This window comes from Mobula hypostoma, chromosome 19 (assembly GCF_963921235.1).
Source record: "Mobula hypostoma chromosome 19, sMobHyp1.1, whole genome shotgun sequence".
Taxonomy (NCBI): domain Eukaryota; kingdom Metazoa; phylum Chordata; class Chondrichthyes; order Myliobatiformes; family Myliobatidae; genus Mobula; species Mobula hypostoma.
The window spans coordinates 39,408,296-39,427,175 of record NC_086115.1 but is presented as its reverse complement, the minus strand read 5'-3'; the positions used below and the strand labels follow the sequence as shown (position 1 = coordinate 39,427,175).

Here is an 18,880-nt window from a genome sequence, read left to right as displayed (position 1 = left end):
ATGGGGAGGGGAAGGTGGGTGGATGGCAGAGGGGGAGAGTGGGTGGATGGGGGAGGGGGAAGGTGGGTGGATGGGGAGGGGAAGGTGGGTGGGTGGGGGAGGGGGAAGGTGAGTGGATGGGGGAGGGGGAAAGTAGGTGGATGGGGAGGGGAAGGTGGGTGGATGGGGAGGGGGAAAGTGGGTGGGTGGATGGGGGAGGGGGAAGGTGGGTGGATGGGGAGGGGGAAAGTGAGAAGCTGAGAGGTCAGAGGTTAAAGGGCTGAAGGAGAAGGAATATTTTGTGACTATTACTGTAAGCTTCAATTCAAACATAAATTATTACTGATCATAGAAATATGAAAAGAAATCAGTAACTGGGGGGGGGCGGTTGGAAATACTCAGCAGCACAGCTTCTCGTTCTAATGAAATGTGATGAACCTGAAACATTGCTTCCTTCTAAATCTTTTCCAAAACTTTATATTTTTGATTAAAGAACTTTGTTGACACTTTGTTCAAAAGAAGAATGTAAATTGCTCATTTTTGAAGCTTCTCTCTTCTTAAGGATGCACATTGTGATAGTTCATCTACTTTCACAAATGTAGAAACAGTTGTGATCATTTGTCAGTTATGACTGAAGCCAAGCAATTTCAGAAAAACCTAATTGGCAAAACAACCTCATGACAATCTCTTGCTCAGATATGATGGATTTTCGATCACCCACTGAAAGGATCCCTTTGCATTCTAATAGAAAGTAGTTAACCACACTTGACAATCCAAGAAGTAATTATTGTTTCCATGATGACCTATAGAGACATTTTATCCAACAGACTTGAAACTAAAATTGCTTTGGAATAACAATGAATTAATACACCCCTTTTATTCCAAGTTCATTACTGTTGGTAACACAATACTTGGAAAATTATTTTTCAATTTCCATACATCTGGGGTACTTAACATGAATAATACAGGGGTGTAGAATTGTAATGTTTAATGTCTATTAAGAATATCATTCAGCTAACTGACTCATTTGACAATAAAAAGGAGCCAGACAGGTAGATCAGTATCTCCAGTATTTGTTATCTTCTGAAAAATAAAATCACGTGTATACCAGAAAAAAGGAACAACAATTACTTCTCATTTTACTGCTGGGTTTAATTATGCTAATTAATTAGATTTCTTTCTAACGATTAGGAAAAACCATCATCCATATGTTCCTCTTCAAGTTACTTGGATTCTGACAAAATGCACTGCTTGAAATCTTGTCTTTCCTTCACAAATTGCTGAATATTTTTCAGGCATTTTGATCAGCATTCTGACCTGCCTGGGAGCAGACATTGAAAAAATTCCACCAGCACAACCAAATGTTCCCAAGTCACTTTATTTTTATTTATTTTACTATCGCAAGGAAGGCAGGCCTACATCTTTACTTTCTTAGGAGGTTAGGGAGGTTTGAATTGACACCGGAGACTCTAACAAGCTTCTATAGGTGTACTTTTGAAACTATTCTGACTGGTTGTATCATCAAACGTTCAGGAAAGTAAGAAGCTACAGTGGGTCATGGACTCAGCCACAGTACATCAGGGCATATCCCTACCCACCATTGCTAGTATCTACAAGAGGCATTGCCTTAAGAAGGCAACATCCGTTATCAAAGATGGCCCATGCCATCTTCTCACAGCTTCCATTGGACAGAAGGTGCAGAAGCCTGAAGTACCACACCACCAGATTCAAGAACAGCTACTTCCATTCAACCATACAGTCTGGCACAACCCTGATCACTACCTCAGTATAGCAACACCGCAACAACTTTGCATTAAAGTGGTCTTTGTTTTGTTTTGTTCTAATTATGTTCTTTCTTGTAAAAAGTGTATATTATAATTTAAGTTTAATTTGTTTTTCTTGTGAATTGCTGCTTATCAGACACATAAAAACATAAAAATAAAGGCATTCGTTAGTCTTGTGAGACCGTGGATCTGTGCCTGGAAAGTCTTCACTCTCCAGGGCAAGGTTGTATGGAAGACCAGCAATTGCCCATGCTGCAAGTCTCCCCTCTCTACGACACCAATGTTGTCCAAGGGAAGGGCATTAGGACCCATACAGCTTGGCACCAGTGTCGTCGCAGAGCAATGTGTGATTAAATGCCTTGCTCAAGGACCCAGCACGTTGCCTCAGCTGGGGCTCGAACTCACGACCTTCAGGTCACTAGTCCAATGCCTTAACCACTTGGCCATGTGACACAAATATTAAATAAAGGAAGGCTAGATGGTGTCATTCATTGTATTAGAACATTCAAAACTACCTTGGAAGAAGTTATGTATTTTTGAAGCTTATTCACTGCTGCAATGCCAGCCTAGATCCTGTACCTGCCTCTCTTTGAACCACAACTTTCTTGAGTCCTGGTCTCTGTGGCTGCTGAGATTACAAGATTGCACTCTCGTGGCCCACCTAATCTTGGGATCTGCTACCTGGGGCGCACCCCGTGCCAGGACCTGGTCCCTGAAGCCAACTCAATGTTGGGTCAGGGTCTCTGAACCCCAACTAATACTGGCACTGTGTTTCCACTAATGCTGGAAGTGTGTGACTATCAGTCCCCACCTAAAGCCAGCGCTAGGTCCCCTGGGGCTAGCCTATATTGGGATTGGGTCCCTTGGCCCCACACAGTGCCATGCTTGAGTTAATGGAGCCGGCCAAATCTGGGACCTGTTCAATGTCTGCCTCCGTCCCCAGAATCCACTGACTGCCACGGCTCTGCCATTGCGTCACACAGGGTCAGAACAGAATCGGGTTTATAATCACTGACATTTGTCATGAAATTTATTATTCTGTGGCAACAGTACAGTGCAAAACATATGAAAGTTACTCAAAGTTACAATAATAAATAAATATATAGTGCAAAAGAGATATTGTTCATGGACCCTTCATAAATCTGATGGCAGAGGGGAGAAACTGTTCCAAGACAATCACCGCATATCACAGGAGTACAGTACAGAACTGTCACTAAATTACATGGGGTACAGAATAGATCAGCAGAGGTCTGTAACTATGTAACGTTGGGATGCTGTGTAGGTGTCCACAGGTCTATTAATGTATGATATTGAGGTATGGTACTTTTGGGAATGTCTACTATTGTTGAGCACCAGTGTACAATAATACTAAGCATATGTTTATTGCTGATACTAACTGACAACACTCCCCTTAACAAGACCTATCAAGTCCTACTCACAGAAGCCACACCTATCGTCTGCTCCTGATTACGGGAGTACAATGGAGCAGCCTGATTAATAATTGATAACGTGGTGCCATTACAGCACCAACCCCCAAATCAAATTTCCATGCCAGATTTGCTATAAACTGCCTGTGAAACTCACCCCTAGTCAGGAGCACCTCATCTGAATGGAATTAAATCTGGAGAGTAATACAATTATTTTGCATGTATGCGCAGCCAGTTATGATGGATTTCTTGGTATCTGACTCTTCCTTTGCAGCATCAATATAATAAAGCCAGGAAGTTGCTGTGTGTAACATGTTTTCTATATAGTTCTGAAATATGAGTCAAGCTACCCATAATATCAGTTAAATGGCATAAGAAATATCTGCTGACAGCTTCCTGGACAGTTTGAACTTCTGTCTGAAGCATCAGTCATGACTTAAAGAATGTTTCCTTGTCTCTGATTATGGGAACTTCTACGACGGTTGACACATTCAAATCATTTTGCATGCGTGTGTGCACGTGCGTGTGTTTTCATACGAGAGATGCATCAGCAGAACTACACTTTCCAATCCTCTCTTCTAGAACTACACCCTCCAGAGGTTCAATCACTTCAGGACCACATTAACAAACAAAAAAATGGTAACTCTCCGAACAAATAATTACTTCTCAATTTTCTTTCCTTCTAGAGTAAACCATAAAAAAAATAGAATGGAATGGTATTTACTATGCATTGCACTAATGCTTGTATCTGGGCAAGAGGTGAATGTGTATGATGTGAACTGATACTAATTGCACACAATACAAAATGAATAAGTCAATTATTGGTCCAGACATGCAAGTGAGCAGATCATGACCTGATCATTCACACAGGCTGTGAATGCAAAACAGTCTCCATTTACTATACACAACATTGTGACCTCATTAAACTTCTGCGGCGCTCTTTGAAGTGCTAAAATTTGTAGTGGTTGCCAAGGCAACACATCTCTATAATTTCTGAACCAGCTTCCAATGGGTCTTGCTGTTCTCAGATCCAGTAGTAAGCCGGGTGCCACAGGAAACTCTGCTGTTGATTCCTGCTCTCCGAAGCTGCCTTTGCTTCACACAGTCTGTTCTTCCTGCAAGTTTCAAGAATTCCCATACGAGTTCTCTCCTTTGTTCGGTTCCAGCAGTTTCGGTACTTAATTTCCCTCTTGAATTACAACCATTTCTCGCTTAAACCTTGAAGCGTGACAGCACACTTACTCTTTCCACTGGCTGCCCATGGACTGGGGATTGCACGTTACAAAATACTGAGGAGGAAGCACTGTTGAGAATATACAGTGGCATACAAAAGTTTGGGCACCCCTGGTCAAAATTTCTGTTACTATGAATAGCTAAGTGAGTAAAAGATGACCAGATTTCCAAAAGGCATAAAGTTAAAGATTTCACATTTCTTTAATATTTTAAGCGAGATTACTTTTTTATTTCCATCTTTTACAGTTTCAAAATAACAAAAAAGGAAAAGAGCCCAAAGCAAATGTTTGGGCACCCTGCATGGTCAGTACTTAGTAACACCCCCTTTGGCAAGTATCACAGCTTGTAAACGCTTTCAATTCTTGTTTGGGGGATTTTCGCCCATTCTTCCTTGCAAAAGGCTTCTAGTTCTGTGAGATTCTTGGGCCGTCTTGCATGCACTGCTCTTTTGAGGTCTATCCACAGATTTTCAATGATGTTTACGTCGATGATGCTTGCGCCTCTTGAGGTAGTCCATTGTGGATTTCAAGGTGTGTTTAGGATCATCATTCTGTTGTAGAAGCCATCCTCTTTTCATCTTCAGCTTTTTTACAGAAGGTGTGATGTTTGTTTCCAGAATTTGCTAGTATTTAATTGAATTCATTCTTCCCTCTACCAGTGAAATATTCCCCGTGCCACTGGCTGCAACACAGGCCCAAAGCATGATCGATCCACCCCTGTGCTTAACAGTTGGAGAGGTGTTCTTTTCATGAAATTCTGCACCCTTTTTTCTCTAAACATACTTTTGCTCACTGCGGCCAAAAAGTTCTATTTTAACTTCATCAGTCCACAGGACTTGTTTCCAAAATGCATCAGGCTTCTTTAGATATTCCTTTGCAAACCTCTGACGCTGAATTTTGAGGTGAGGACGCAGGAACGGTTTTCTTCTGATGACTCTTCCATGAAGGTCATATTTGTGCAGGTGTCGCTACACAGTAGAACAGTGCACCACCACTCCAGAGTCTGCTAAATCTTCCTGAAGGTCTTTTGCAGTCAAACGGGGGCTTTGATTTGCCTTTCTAGCAATCCTACAAGCAGTTCTCTTGGAAAGTTTTCTTGGTCTTCCAGATCTCCACTTGTCCTCCACCATTCCTGTTAACTGCCATTTCTTAATGACATTATGAACTGAGGAAATGGCAACCTGAAAACGCTTTTCTATCTTCTTATAGCCTTCTCCTGCTTTGTGAGCATTAATTATTTTAATTTTCAGAGTGCTGGGCAGCTGCTTAGAGGAGCCCATGGCTGCTGATTATTGGGACAAGGTTTGAGGAGTCAGGGTATTTAAAAAGCTTTGAAATTTGCATCACCTGGCCTTTCCTAACAATGACTGTGAACAAGGCATAGCCCTAACAAGTTAATTAAGGTCTGAGACCTTGGTAAAAGTTATCTGAGAGCTCAAATCTCTTGGGGTGCCCAAACTTTTGCATAGTTATCCTTCCCTTTTTTTCACTCTAAGATCGTACAAAACAAAAATAATATAATAATCTGGCTTAAAATGTTGAAAAGAATGTTTCATCTTTAACTTTATGACTTTTGGAGATCAGTTCATCTTCTACTCACTTAACTATTCACAGTAACAGAAATTTTGACCAGGGGTGCCCAAACTTTTGCATGCCACTGTATGCATGTGTGCTTCGATGCATTAGAGAAAAAAAAGGGGGATAGATCAAGGGAATTACATTTTTTAGCCTCTTCTTTCTGAGTTACTCACTATTGCTTCAAGGGGAGCTCAGGCTAAATGCATCAGGTTGAGTGCCAGGTACATCCTGGCTTCACAAGTATCTCTGCTGCTGCACCTTCCGAGTCAGTGTCTCCACCCTGATCTGGCCTTGATTTTAGGTCTTTGGATAGCAGGAAGCACAATAATGAGAATCCTGTAAGGATATTCCCTAAGGTGCTCCTGATGAGCTCAGACATTGAAGGAACTGCTCCAAAATGCCACTGGCATGAACAATAATGATCCTGCTAATTCCATTGTCCTTTTTATACCTGCTGCCTTTTTCTGCCTGCAGCTTCTACTGGGCCTCATTATCCAGCATTGCCCACTTTATATGGATCCTACTATTGGAGATCTCTGCATTAAATTGTCAACAGCAAAACTGCCCACATACATTTTGAAAGCAGAATCAACAACCTCTTATTGTCAAAGGGAATTATTCTCATGAATTTTTTAAGGATATTTTCATTCAGTCTGGGGAGACTTCTCTTGCCATATGCTCAGCTCCTAAAGCAGCTGGAACTGAAAACTTTGCAGAAGCAGAACGATAAATTGCCGTGGATCGGTGAAATTGCACAACTTTTTTAAACCCGTTCAGAAAATAGCTACTTCACCATCAGTTGTATGTCTTAAAGAATCTGTGATGGGAATGGTGATGTAAATATACATCCACAAATCTGCTCTCCAAGTGCACCATGCAAACCTGTATCTCATTTTATCTTACCAAAATAGTGATGGCAGTAAAGTAACAGAACTATAATTCCTAAAATACTGACTGAACTAAAAACAAACTATTGTTCCTTAATTGTTTTTACTAGGTAAGATTGGATTCTTTCTGGAATGCACTTCCGTAATTCCTTCACGTTTAAGTCCTTTTAGTTTGAGCTTTGGAGAGAAAAGATTTGGGGTAGGGAGGGAGGAGGAGGGAAGTCTGTAAGCCATGAGAAGGAAGATGAATTTGGAATTTAAAGCAATACCATATATTCCACCAGCTTTACTGTTTTTTGTAATATTAATAATGTCAAATGTCTTGTGATTGTTCTGATGAATAGTTAGGTGGTGCTGATTTACTCACTTCCCAAAAGGAGGAAGCTATTTAACTTGATGCTGCTTGTTCACAACTGCTTTCACTAAAGTGCTGTTCTGGGCAGAATGAGCAATGAAACCAGCTATTATTTTATCTGTTTCAATTTACTTACTACGACATGAATGAAGCTGTACTGCCCACTGGGTCCATGCTCACTTCCAGCAGAAAAATTAAATCAGCTCCATTCCTCCTCACTACTGTATTTCCCTCTAGCCCTGCAATGTATTCTGTCTCACACCTCCAACAACTCTCCTTTGTTACTGACCTGCACGAAGAGGTAATCTATAGTAGCAAATTAACCTACCAGTACATCTTAGGGATGTGGGGGGAAACTGGAGCATCCAGGATAAGCCAAACACAATCACGGGGAGAATAGGAAAGTTCAATGCAGTCATGATCAAACATAGCTCTCTGAAGCTATGAAACAGGAATACCAACTGCTGTGCCCTCCTTTCATTGTTAGATGTAAATTAAGGTGAAATGGTGTATTATCGATGATTAATAGTGAAATATTCAATAAACCATACTAATAACAATGTTGGTCAGTATGTGCGATATCACTGTTGGATGTTGGACAAATGGTAGTGTTGACATAAATCTGCTAAATAATTTATTGCATTATAAAGTAGAAATATGATCCAATATCCAAGTGTTGTATTATTTACGTTGAAGCAGTCTGCTTATATCTGCAATCTTGACAAACTTGGCACACTAAAAATATGTGAACCCCTAAAACATCCACATATGTTCAAAAGTAAAGAGAATAATTTAATGTTTGAAGCTTTATAAACTTAAATATTGATTTTAATCAGCAAGAGGTTTATGCTATTAAAATCTGAATATAGTTTCCAGTTACACAGTATAAAGTGTAAAATTCTTTTACACTGTAAATTGTACAATAATAATTACATTTTAAACCAAGGTTGGAAATAATCTAGTTGTGTATATGACTAGTATTTTTTAAATGATATGAACTGGCATACTTGCCCATATATAAAAGACTGAAAGGCATCACACCTTACTTCAAAAGATCTTACATCCAAAGGAAGTGCAGGGAAAACTTTTGGATTTGACCCAAAATCACAGGTAATTAATGGATATTACCAGGGCTCAGGGAACTTCAGAGCAAGCTCCAGGTCACTAAAGGCGGAACAGCTCACCACCTGGAACAGCCCGAGACTTGTGCGCCTGTTCCCCTATGCCTAGTTCAGCTGTGCTCATGAACTGCATGCCCCAGAGCCAATGAGGTTACCAACTAACACTAAAGGTGAAAAGCAGCAATCTAGTGAAGTAAAAACCCAGCAAGGCACATAATAATACATTTCAAAAATATGAATGAATCAAAATTAATAAAATAGTTAAAACACATGTAACACATGTTGGATCAACTTTGGTTGTATGTTAATTTAAACTTAAATTAGAACTTCTTTCTGTCTCTGAGTTTTATTTGTTTTCCCGTCATGGGATGGCTGTGTAAATATGCTGTACTGTATCTGCTTTGTGATATGCTATGCTGCTTTGTAAAATAAGAATAAATAATAATAAAAATTTGAATTATAAAAAAACAGAGAAGTGAGAAAACCTGTCAAAATTTCGAGCTAACACTGATATACCAGCAAGTACATGAGCAACGCCAACCTTTCAAATTAGACAGACATTCAGCTTTGTGTTCCTTCTTTGCTCAAATGACTGTCTACAACAGGAAATAACATTTAGAACAGAACATGCTGAAATTATATTTTGGAGCAGGTTAGAATTTCTCTAATTTACTCACCTTCTAAATCCCCCTGTCAAAGTCACCTGGGCATCAGAAGTGCATTCACGAGTAATGTCTTGAATCATTTGGCCCACAGCTTCTGCCTCTGTCTTATTTACAGCCTGGTTGATATCTTCATAGTACAAGAACCCTAAGAAGTAAATAGCTTGGTTAAGCGCTTTGATACATTGCTATATCTTGGCAGTTAAACCACGTTTAAGACAGAAAGCTGAAGATACCAATCTTTTTGTTTTACATCCAAACTAGCTTATCATTCGAGAAAGAGACCTACTTGAAGTAAAAGGCAGAAAGAATAGTATAGTACGGAGTTAGGATTCAGGAAGGAACCCAGAAACTTTTCATTACTCCTGCAAATTTAGAAATTCTTAGCCCAATCACTAGTAAGATCAGCATAGTAAAGTAGTCCAAGAGGAAGAGAGAATCTGAGATTTTTCTCTTAGCCACGTGGAAAAGTCTATGTTTCAAGCCTACCCCGGATATCCTGCCTGACTATTTCTGCACTACATTGACGACTGTATTGGTGCTGCATCGTGAACCCATGCTCAGCTTGTCAATTTTATCAACAACTTCTGCCCTGTCCATAAGATCATTTGGTTCACTGCAGATACCTCTCTTCCCTTTCTCAACCTTTTCTCTCCATCTGTGGAGACTAACATCTTTTCTAACCCTAATGACTCTCATGGCTATCTTGACTATACCTCTTTCCATCCTGTCTTCTGTAAAAATGCCACTCACTTTTCTCAGTTCCTTTGTCTCTGCCGCATCTGGTCCCAGGATGAGGCTTTCCTTTCTAGGGCATCAGAGATGTCCTCCTTCTTCAAAGACTGGGGTTTTCCTTCCTCCACCATTGATGCTACTATCACTCACATCTCCGCTATTTCACAAACAACTGCCCTCAACCCATCTTCTCACCGCCTTAACAGGGATAGAATTTCATTTTCCTCACCTATCACCCCATGAGCCTCCACATCCAGCACGTCATTCGCCGCAACTTCCGCCATCTTTAACAGGACCCTACCACCAAACACATCTTTACCTCCCTTGCACTCTCTACTTTCCGTAGGGATTCCTTTGTCAATTTATCCCTCCCCACTAATCTTCCTCCTAGCACATAACCCTGCGAGTGGAAAAAGAGTTACATCTGCCCACTCACCTCCTCACCTCCAAACAAGGTACCAAACAGTTCTTCCTTGTGAGGCGACACTTCACCTGTGAACTTATTGGGTTGTCTATTGTATCCGGTGCTCCCGATGGGACTTCCTCTAATTTGGTGAGACCCAATATACAAACCCCATTTCCAGAAAAGTTGGGATATTTTGAAAAATGCAATAAAAACAAAAATCTGTGATATGTTAATTCACGTGAACCTTTATTTAACTGACAAAAGTACAAAGAAAAGTTTTTCAATAGTTTTACTGACCAACTTAACTGTATTTTGTAAATATACACAAATTTAGAATTTGATGGCTGCAACACACTCAACAAAAGTTGGGACAGAGTTAAAATAAGATTGAAAAGTGCACAGAATATTCAAGTAACACCGGTTTGGAAGACTCCACATTAAGCAGGCTAATTGGTAGCAGGTGAGGTATCATGACTGGGTATAAAAGTCCATCAAAGGCTCAGTCTTTGCAAGCAAGGATGGGTCGTGTCTCACCCCTTTGTGCCAAAATTTGTGAGAGAATTGTTAGTTGGTTCAAAAGGAACATTTCTCAATGCAAGATTGCAGAGAATTTAGGTCTTTCAACATCTACAGTACATAATATTGTGAAAAGATTCAGAGAATTCAGAGACGTCTCAGTGCGTAAAGGGCAAGGTCGGAAACCACTGTTGAATGTGCGTGATCTTCGAGCCCTCAGTCGGCAGTGCCTAAAAAACCGTCATGCTACTGTGACAATTATAGCCACCTGGGTTCGGGAGTACTTCGGAAAACCACTGTCACTCAACACACTCTGTCGGTGCATCCAGAAATGCAACTTGAAACTGTATTACGGAAGGAAGAAGCCATACATCAATTCAATGCAGAAATGCCGGGGAGTTATCTGGGCCTGAGCTCATCTCAGATGGACTGAAAGACTGTGGAACCGTGTGCTGTGGTCAGATGAGTCCACATTTCAGCTAGTTTTTGGAAAAAAACGGGCGTCAAGTTCTCCGTGCCAAAGATGAAAACGACCATCCAGATTGTCATCAGCGAAAGGTGCAAAAGCCAGCATCTGTGATGGTATGGGGGTGCATCAGTGCCCACGGCATGGGTGAGTAGCATGTATGTGAAGATACAATTGACTCTGAGGCGTATATTAGGATTTTAGAGAGACATATGTTGCCATCAAGGTGACGTCTCTTCCCAGGATGTCCATGCTTATTTCAGCAGGACAATGCCAGACCACATTCTGCACGGGCTACAACAGCGTGGCTTTGTAGACACAGAGTACGTGTGCTTGACTGGCCTGCTGCCAGTCCAGATCTATCTCCTATTGAAAATGTAGAGGAGAATCATGAAGAGCAGAACCAGACAACGGAGACCACGGACTGTTGAGCAGCTGAAGTCTTATATCAAGCAAGAATGGACAAAATTTCCAATTGCAAATCTATTACAATTAGTATCCTCAGTCCCAAAACGATTAAAAAGTGTTATTAAAAGGAAAGGTGATGTAAAACAATGGTAAACATGCTTCTGTCCCAACTTTTGTTGAGTGTGTTGCAGCCATCAAATTCCAAATTTGTGTATATTTACAAAATACAATTAAGTTGATCAGTAAAACTATTGAAAACCTTTTCTTTGTACTTTTGTCAGTTAAATAAAGGTTCACGTGAATTAACATATCACAGATTTTTGTTTTTATTGCATTTTGGAAAATATCCCAACTTTTCTGGAAATGGGGTTTGTAGATTGGGGGACCACTTTGTCCAGCACCGTCGCTCCATCTGCAAAAAGCAGGAGATCCCAGTGGACAACCATTTTTATTTCCAATTCCCATTCCAATGCTGACACGTTGTTCCGCAGCCTCCTCTACAACTTTGATGAGGTGGGAGGAGCAACACCTCATATTCCATCTGGGTAGCCTCCAATCTGATGGTATGAACTTCAATTTCTCCAATTTACAGTAATTAATTCCCCTTCCCTCCTTTTCATTTCTCCACTCTAGTTTCTTACCCATTCTCCTCACCTGCCTATCACCTACCCATGTTGCTCTCCTCCTTCCCTCTTGCCCATGGCCTACTCTCCCCTCCTAACAGATGCCTTCTTCTGCAGCCCTTTACCTTTTCCTCCTATCATTTCCCAGCATTTTACTTCATCCTCCTTTCCCACCCACCTGGCTTCACCTATTACCTTCTAGCTGGCACTCCTTCCCCTACCCCCACCTTCTTTTGTTGGCTTCTTTCCCCTTCCTTTCCAGTCCTGATGAAGGGTCTCTTCCTGAACCTGTTTATTCTCCTCCATAGATGCTGCCTGACCTGTTGAATCCATCCAGTATTTTGTGTGTGCTAATCTGAGATAGACCCATTTCAGTAAATCATAGTTTCTCCAGCCTGTTTTCAAGCTTTAGAGCAGCATTGTGTGCAGGCAATATAATCTGGCCTGCAGGAAAATGATAGTGTTTTTTCATGCATCAGGTAATGGTGTCAAGGCCAAAAGGCTTCCAATATTATTTATGGCCAAGTAACATTGTACCTCAGCCACAAGGTTTAAACTAAAGAATGTTATTGATCCAGTCTCCGGGCACATATAAATTTGCAATAATTGTTTTAACACCCCTTACAATCAAAGACCCTAGAAATCCTTAAGTCATGGACTGTGTTAATCATGGCTTAATCAGATTCCACCTGGTATTGAGGTTGCATGAGAGTTTCCTGCTTAATTTCCAGTCTGCAACATTCTTGAAGCTGGAAGCAGTATGAGTCCACACTGCTGCCACCCACATCTTCTCATGACTACTAAAGCATATTAAGGGCAGCTCACTGGGGCAGCAGAAAATTCAGTGGCCTCACAACTCCTGCGACCTGGGTTCGACCCTGATTTCCGGTGCTGTCTGTGCAGAGTTTAGATGCTCTCTCTCTGGTCATGTAGATCCCCACCAGGTCCAGTGACTTCCCACTTCCTAAAGTCATTTTGATTGGTAGTTTGGAGACACAAGAGACAGCAGATAACAGAATGTGCAGCGACAAAATAAATAATGGCAGAACTCAGCAAGTCAGGCAAAGACATTTGTCTGGATGAAGGCTCCTGACTTAAAAAGTCGACTGTCCATTTCCCTTCACTTATCCTGCCTAACCCATTGAGTTCCTCCAGCATGTGTTGATTAGTAGATCAATCTGTTACTATAAATTACTCCTCCTATAGGAGAGTGGTAAGTGAGGAAGGGTGTTGTTGATGGATGTCGGAGCCATGTATCTATTCATTGTATTGTATTTGTGTTGCCTATTCTTGCTCTGGGTAATTGGTCAAGAGGGTTTGACACATGGGTTTGGGTGGCAGTAGAAATAAATGAATATAGTCACCTATATTTATAGAGTAAGGAGTTCATATTTTTTGTTGACTGCTTGTTTTTGTTTGAATTTGATCCAATTACATTCATCTTGCTCGTTTTTGTTTCACATGAATTACGGAAGAGTTGAATGATTTTATTGCAACACACGTCAAAGTTGCTGGTGAACGCAGCAGGCCAGGCAGCATCTGTAGGAAGAGGTACAATCGACGTTTCAGGCCGAGACTCTTCATCGGGACTAACTGAAGGAAGAGCTAGTAAGAGATTTGAAAGTGGGAGGGGGAGGGGGAGATCCAAAATGATAGAAGAAGACAGGAGGGGGAGGGATGGAGCCAAGAGCTGCACAGGTGATTGGCAAAAGGGATATGAGAGGATCTTGGGACAGGAGGCCCAGGGAGAAGGAAAAGGGGGAGGGGGGAAAATCCAGAGGATGGGCAAGGGGTATAGTCAGAGGGACAGAGGGAGAAAAAGGAGAGAGAGAGAAAGAATGTGTGTATATAAATAAATAACGGATGGAGTACGAGGGGGAGGTGGGGCATTAGCGGAAGTTAGAGAAGTCAATGTTCATGCCATCAGGTTGGAGGCTACCCAGACGGAATATAAGGTGTTGTTCCTCCAACCTGAGTGCGGCTTCATCTTTACAGTAGAGGAGGCCGTGGATAGACATATCTGAATGTGAATGGGATGTGGAATTAAAATGTGTGGCCGCTGGGAGATCCTGCTTTCTCGGGTGGACAGAGCATAGGTGTTCAGCAAAACAATCTCCCAGTCTCTGGCATTTTTGCAAGAGACAGGGTGAGAATGCCATCCCCTTCTCGCAATTCCTCCATCTCCGCCGCATCTGCTCTCAGGATGAGACTTTTCATTCCAGGACGAGGGAGATGTCCTCCTTTTTTAAAGAAAGGGGCTTCCCTTCCTCCATCAACTCTGCTCTAAAAAATGCATCACCCCTATTTCACACACATCTGCTCTCACTCCATCCTCCCGCCACCCCACTAGGAATAGGGTTCCCCTGGTCCTCACCTACCACCCCACCTGCCTCCGGGTCCAACGTATTATTCTCCGTAACTTCCGCCACCTCCAACAGGATCCCACCACTAAGCACATCTTTCCCTCCCCCCCCTCTGCTTTCCGCAGGGATCGCTCCCTACGTGACTCCCTTGTCCATTCCTCCCCCCCATCCCTCCCCACTGATCTCCCTCCTGGCACTTATCCTTGTAAGTGGAACAAGTGCTACACATGCCCTTACACTTCCTCCCTTACCACCATTCAGGGCCCCAGACAGTCCTTCCAGGTGAGGCGACACTTCACCTGTGAGTTGGCTGGGGTGATATACTGCATCCGGTGCTCCCGATGTGGCCTTCTATATATTGGCGAGACCCGACGCAGACTGGGAGATCAGTTTGCTGAACACCTATGCTCTGTCCGCCAGAGAAAGCAGGATCTCCCAGTGGCCATACATTTTAATTCCACATCCCATTCCCATTCTGATACGTCTATCCACGGCCTCCTCTACTGTAAAGATGAAGCCACACTCAGGTTGGAGGAACAACACCTTGTACTCTATCTGGGTAGCCTCCAACCTGATGGCATGAACATTGACTTCTCTAACTTCCGCTAATGCCCCACCTCCCCCTCGTACCCCATCCGTTATTTATTTATATACACACATTCTTTCTCTCTCTCTCCTTTTTCTCCCTCTGTCCCTCTGACTATACCCCTTGCCCACCCTTGGGTTTTTTCCCCTCCTCCCCCTTTTCCTTCTCCCTGGGTCTCCTGTCCCATGATCCTCTCATATCCCTTTTGCCAATCAACTGTGCAGCTCTTGGTTCCATCCCTCCCCCGCCTGTCTTCTTCTATCATTTTGGATCTCCCCCTCCCCCTCCCACCTTCAAATCTCTTACTAGCTCTTCCTTCAGTTAGTCCTGACGAAGGGTCTCGGCCCGAAACGTTGACTGTACCTCTTCCTAGAGATGATGCCAGGCCTGCTGCGTTCACCAGCAACTTTGATGTGTGTTGCTTGAATTTCCAGCATCTGCAGAATTCCTCGTGTTTACATGAATGATTTTATTATTGGTTTTTAATAAAGGATTAAACATACTTTTTCGACTTGGAACTCAGTTAGTTGGAAGCATGTCATACTTCCTCACAATCTCTGTGACTTCGTTTCTTTTCAACTAGTCACTACAATCGGTATGAGAGTGAAGGAAAAAGATAAAGTGAATGGGATTGATGGAGTTGCTCTGAGAGCTAGCACATACTTGATGGGCTGAATTGCTTCATTCTGTGTTGAGGTGAAATATTTGAAAAATGTGTGCAGATTTCTATAGCATGTTTCTGATTGAAGTGTCATTTCAAGATCTAAATTCCTGCAAATGCTCTTGATTCAAAAAATTGGTGCTCAAATCCCCTAATCACATTGAGGTAACTGAAATGGAGTGTAAGATCATAAGACCTCTCAAAAGAATCTGTAGATGCCCCCTCAAATCAACTCAAATAAATATAAGAGAACACAATCTGGGGCATGGTTCAGGCTTTGATCTCTATGTGTTCTAACACTCCAACAGTCACTTGAGAACTAGGCTACATCCAACCACACACAACTCTGCCACTCATACACTGGGTCAACCTAATACTTCAAGTTGTGGTAACTTGGGTACAAAGCCAAGGTCAATTCCAAAGTATACGGAAGTGAGCCATTTCTCTGCACCTCCTGTATTGATATCATTGTTCCGGGATTTCTCGAGGTGCCTACACTTGCGCAATGTGCAAGATACTAAAAGGTATCATATGAGTTAGAATGTAAATCTCAAAGTGCTGCAGCTTCTGGAAGTAAAAAAAAATCTACAAAATACTCAGAAATTTCACTAAAATTTATGGAAAGTGAAACAGAGTCAGTGACCTTTGTTGCAGGTGAATGACTTTTCATCAGAAGTGGGTAAAATTAGAAATCAGACATGGTTATTGGTACAGAGAAGGGTCTGCAAATGGAAAGAACAAAGGGGATCTGGGCGAAGGCTGGGGAACAGGGGATACTGAAGAACACAGATGGTGGTGGTGCCAGCCACTGCTCCCTCTGACCTGCGAAGGTGTATGGCTGCGCAGTAACTGAAATGCTCCTGTGCACATAGCCTTGCTGCTACTCAGCTGGAATTTTCTTTTATACTGTATAATGTTTTATTTAAAGTGCCACACAGTTTTCAGGTCATGTAAAATTTTCCAACTCAGAGCAATTGTTGGTCCACGCAGCTGTTTAAAAAAAAATTAGAGGGAATGTTGGTGGCAGCTGAGAGATGTGGGTGGGTGCATATAAAGCACCACTGAGCTGTCTTCAGGAGGTGTAAATAGAAGATCAATGAGATAGAGGAGAGACAAGAAGAAAAAATGCCGTAATGGTGAGATACAAAATACTGCTGTGGCTGGAAATATGACATAAAGAAAAATGCTAGAAATACTCAGCAGGCCAAGCAGTATCTGTAGTAAGAGAGAAAAACAAAACAGTTTAAAATTAACTTTGAGGACTCTTTGTCAGAATGGGAAAGGCTGTTTAGTTTGGGCAGAATGCCAGGTGGGTTCTTCTCCAGCCTAATACATAACAGAGCCAGACAGCAAGACCATGGATAACAAAGAAAAAAAAAGAATGTTTTTCATGGGTCAGGACAAAGATGAAAAGGGGATGGAAGCCTGATTGCAAGATGCTACTCAGAACATGTCACTACCAGGGAACACACAAAAAATGCTGGTGAACGCAGCAGGCCGGGCAGCATGTATAAGAAGAGGTACAGTCAATGTTTCGGGCCGGGACCCTTCGTCAGGACTAACTGAAAGAAGAGATAGTAAGAGATTTGAAAGTGGGAGGGGGAGGGGGAGATCCAAAATGATAGGAGAAGACAGGAGGGGGAGGGATGGAGCTAAGAGCTGGAAAGTTGATTGGCAAAAGGGATACGAGGCTGGAGAAGGGAGAGGATCATGGGACAGGAGGCCTAGGGAGAAAGAAAGGGGGAGGGGGGAAGCCCAGAGGATGGGCAAGGAGTATAGTGAGAGGGACAGAGGGAGAAAAAGGAGAGAGAGAAAAAAAAATCCCTTTCTTTCTCCCTAGGCCTTCCGTCCCATGATCCTCTCCCTTCTCCAGCCTCGTACCCATTTCAGGTCTCGGCCCAAAACATTGACTGTACCTCTTCCTATAGATGCTGCCTGGCCTGCTGCGTTCACCAGCATTTTTTGTGTGTGTTGCTTGAAATTCCAGCATCTGTAGATTTCCTCGTGTTTGCGTTTTCAAATTCACAACCAGGGGTCACTTTTTTGAAATAATAATTTTTTTCAGTTAGTATGAGGATTGTTTTTTCTTGGTGTAACCTTGTTGGTATGTAGTGTTCCTTCGTTTGTTTACCTTTTATGTCTAATTATTTATCTTTTTGTGTTGCAGGTGACTCATTTGGTATCATGGGGATTTTTTTTGTATTTTTAACTGTTGTTCAATGTGGGGTTATTAATTAGCATGGGGATTTTCAATGACTTGCATTCTAGTTGTTGTCTTTGGGGGTTATTGCTTCGTCTGGACACCAGGGCTGTCTGATTGGTCTTGAATTTCTACATGCCCCAGTGTGAATTTCAGGGGAGCAAGCCAAGCCCTCTTTGTTCAGTCATTGTGGATCCTTGCCTGATGAAACTCTGACAGAGTTCTTCTGTCCATTGTGAGTGATTCCAGTTCATCAAGATTCTGTACGGCTTGCCTGATTTCTTGTTAGTTCTGTAGTTAATTTCTGTAATAAATCATTGTTTTGTTTGAATTGCTGAAGTCTCTGTGATTCCTGCACTTGAGTTCACTGATGACCCTGACAGAATGCTTGAGTTGTCAGCCATTTTTGCTGTTTTAATGCTCTAAACCAGAGGCTCCCAATCTTTTTTATGTCATGGACCAATACCCTGCTCTAAACCAAGACATCGGTTGATTTCCTTCCCTTAGTTAATGTCTTCAATTTTCTATTGGTTGTTCTCTGCCTCTCTGCTATGACCAAAATCACTTAATCTCTTCAAATCCCATTACCTGTCACACTTTGTTTAGAAGAATCAGTGCATCATGAATTTTGATGAGAAAAAATGTAACCCATCACATACTCTGACTTGGATCCTTGAAAGGTAACATCTTTGAAGGTGCTGGTAATAGCTATTTCTTTAATATTACTCCTTGTTATAATGATGCACTAACAGACTATCTATTGAAAGATAACAACTATTGATATTTTAACCCTTCAGTTTTTATTTGGTCAGTGTCTGACAATTAAAGTACATTGCTAATTTGAGGATTACTATTATGTTATAGTTTTTTGGGGAATTTTGGAGATCTTTC

General features: G+C 41.9%; 1 protein-coding gene across 2 annotated transcripts in view; it reads right to left on the bottom strand.

Annotated features, from left to right (window-relative positions):
* Positions 1-18,880, bottom strand: part of dntt (deoxynucleotidyltransferase, terminal) — a 329,435-nt gene that overhangs the window by 175,024 nt on the left and 135,531 nt on the right. For both annotated transcript variants that reach the window (XM_063071749.1, XM_063071750.1), the window contains one exon: positions 9,041-9,173. In XM_063071749.1, the coding sequence (XP_062927819.1) occupies positions 9,041-9,173 (133 nt within the window). The remainder of the gene's footprint in view (positions 1-9,040; positions 9,174-18,880) is intronic.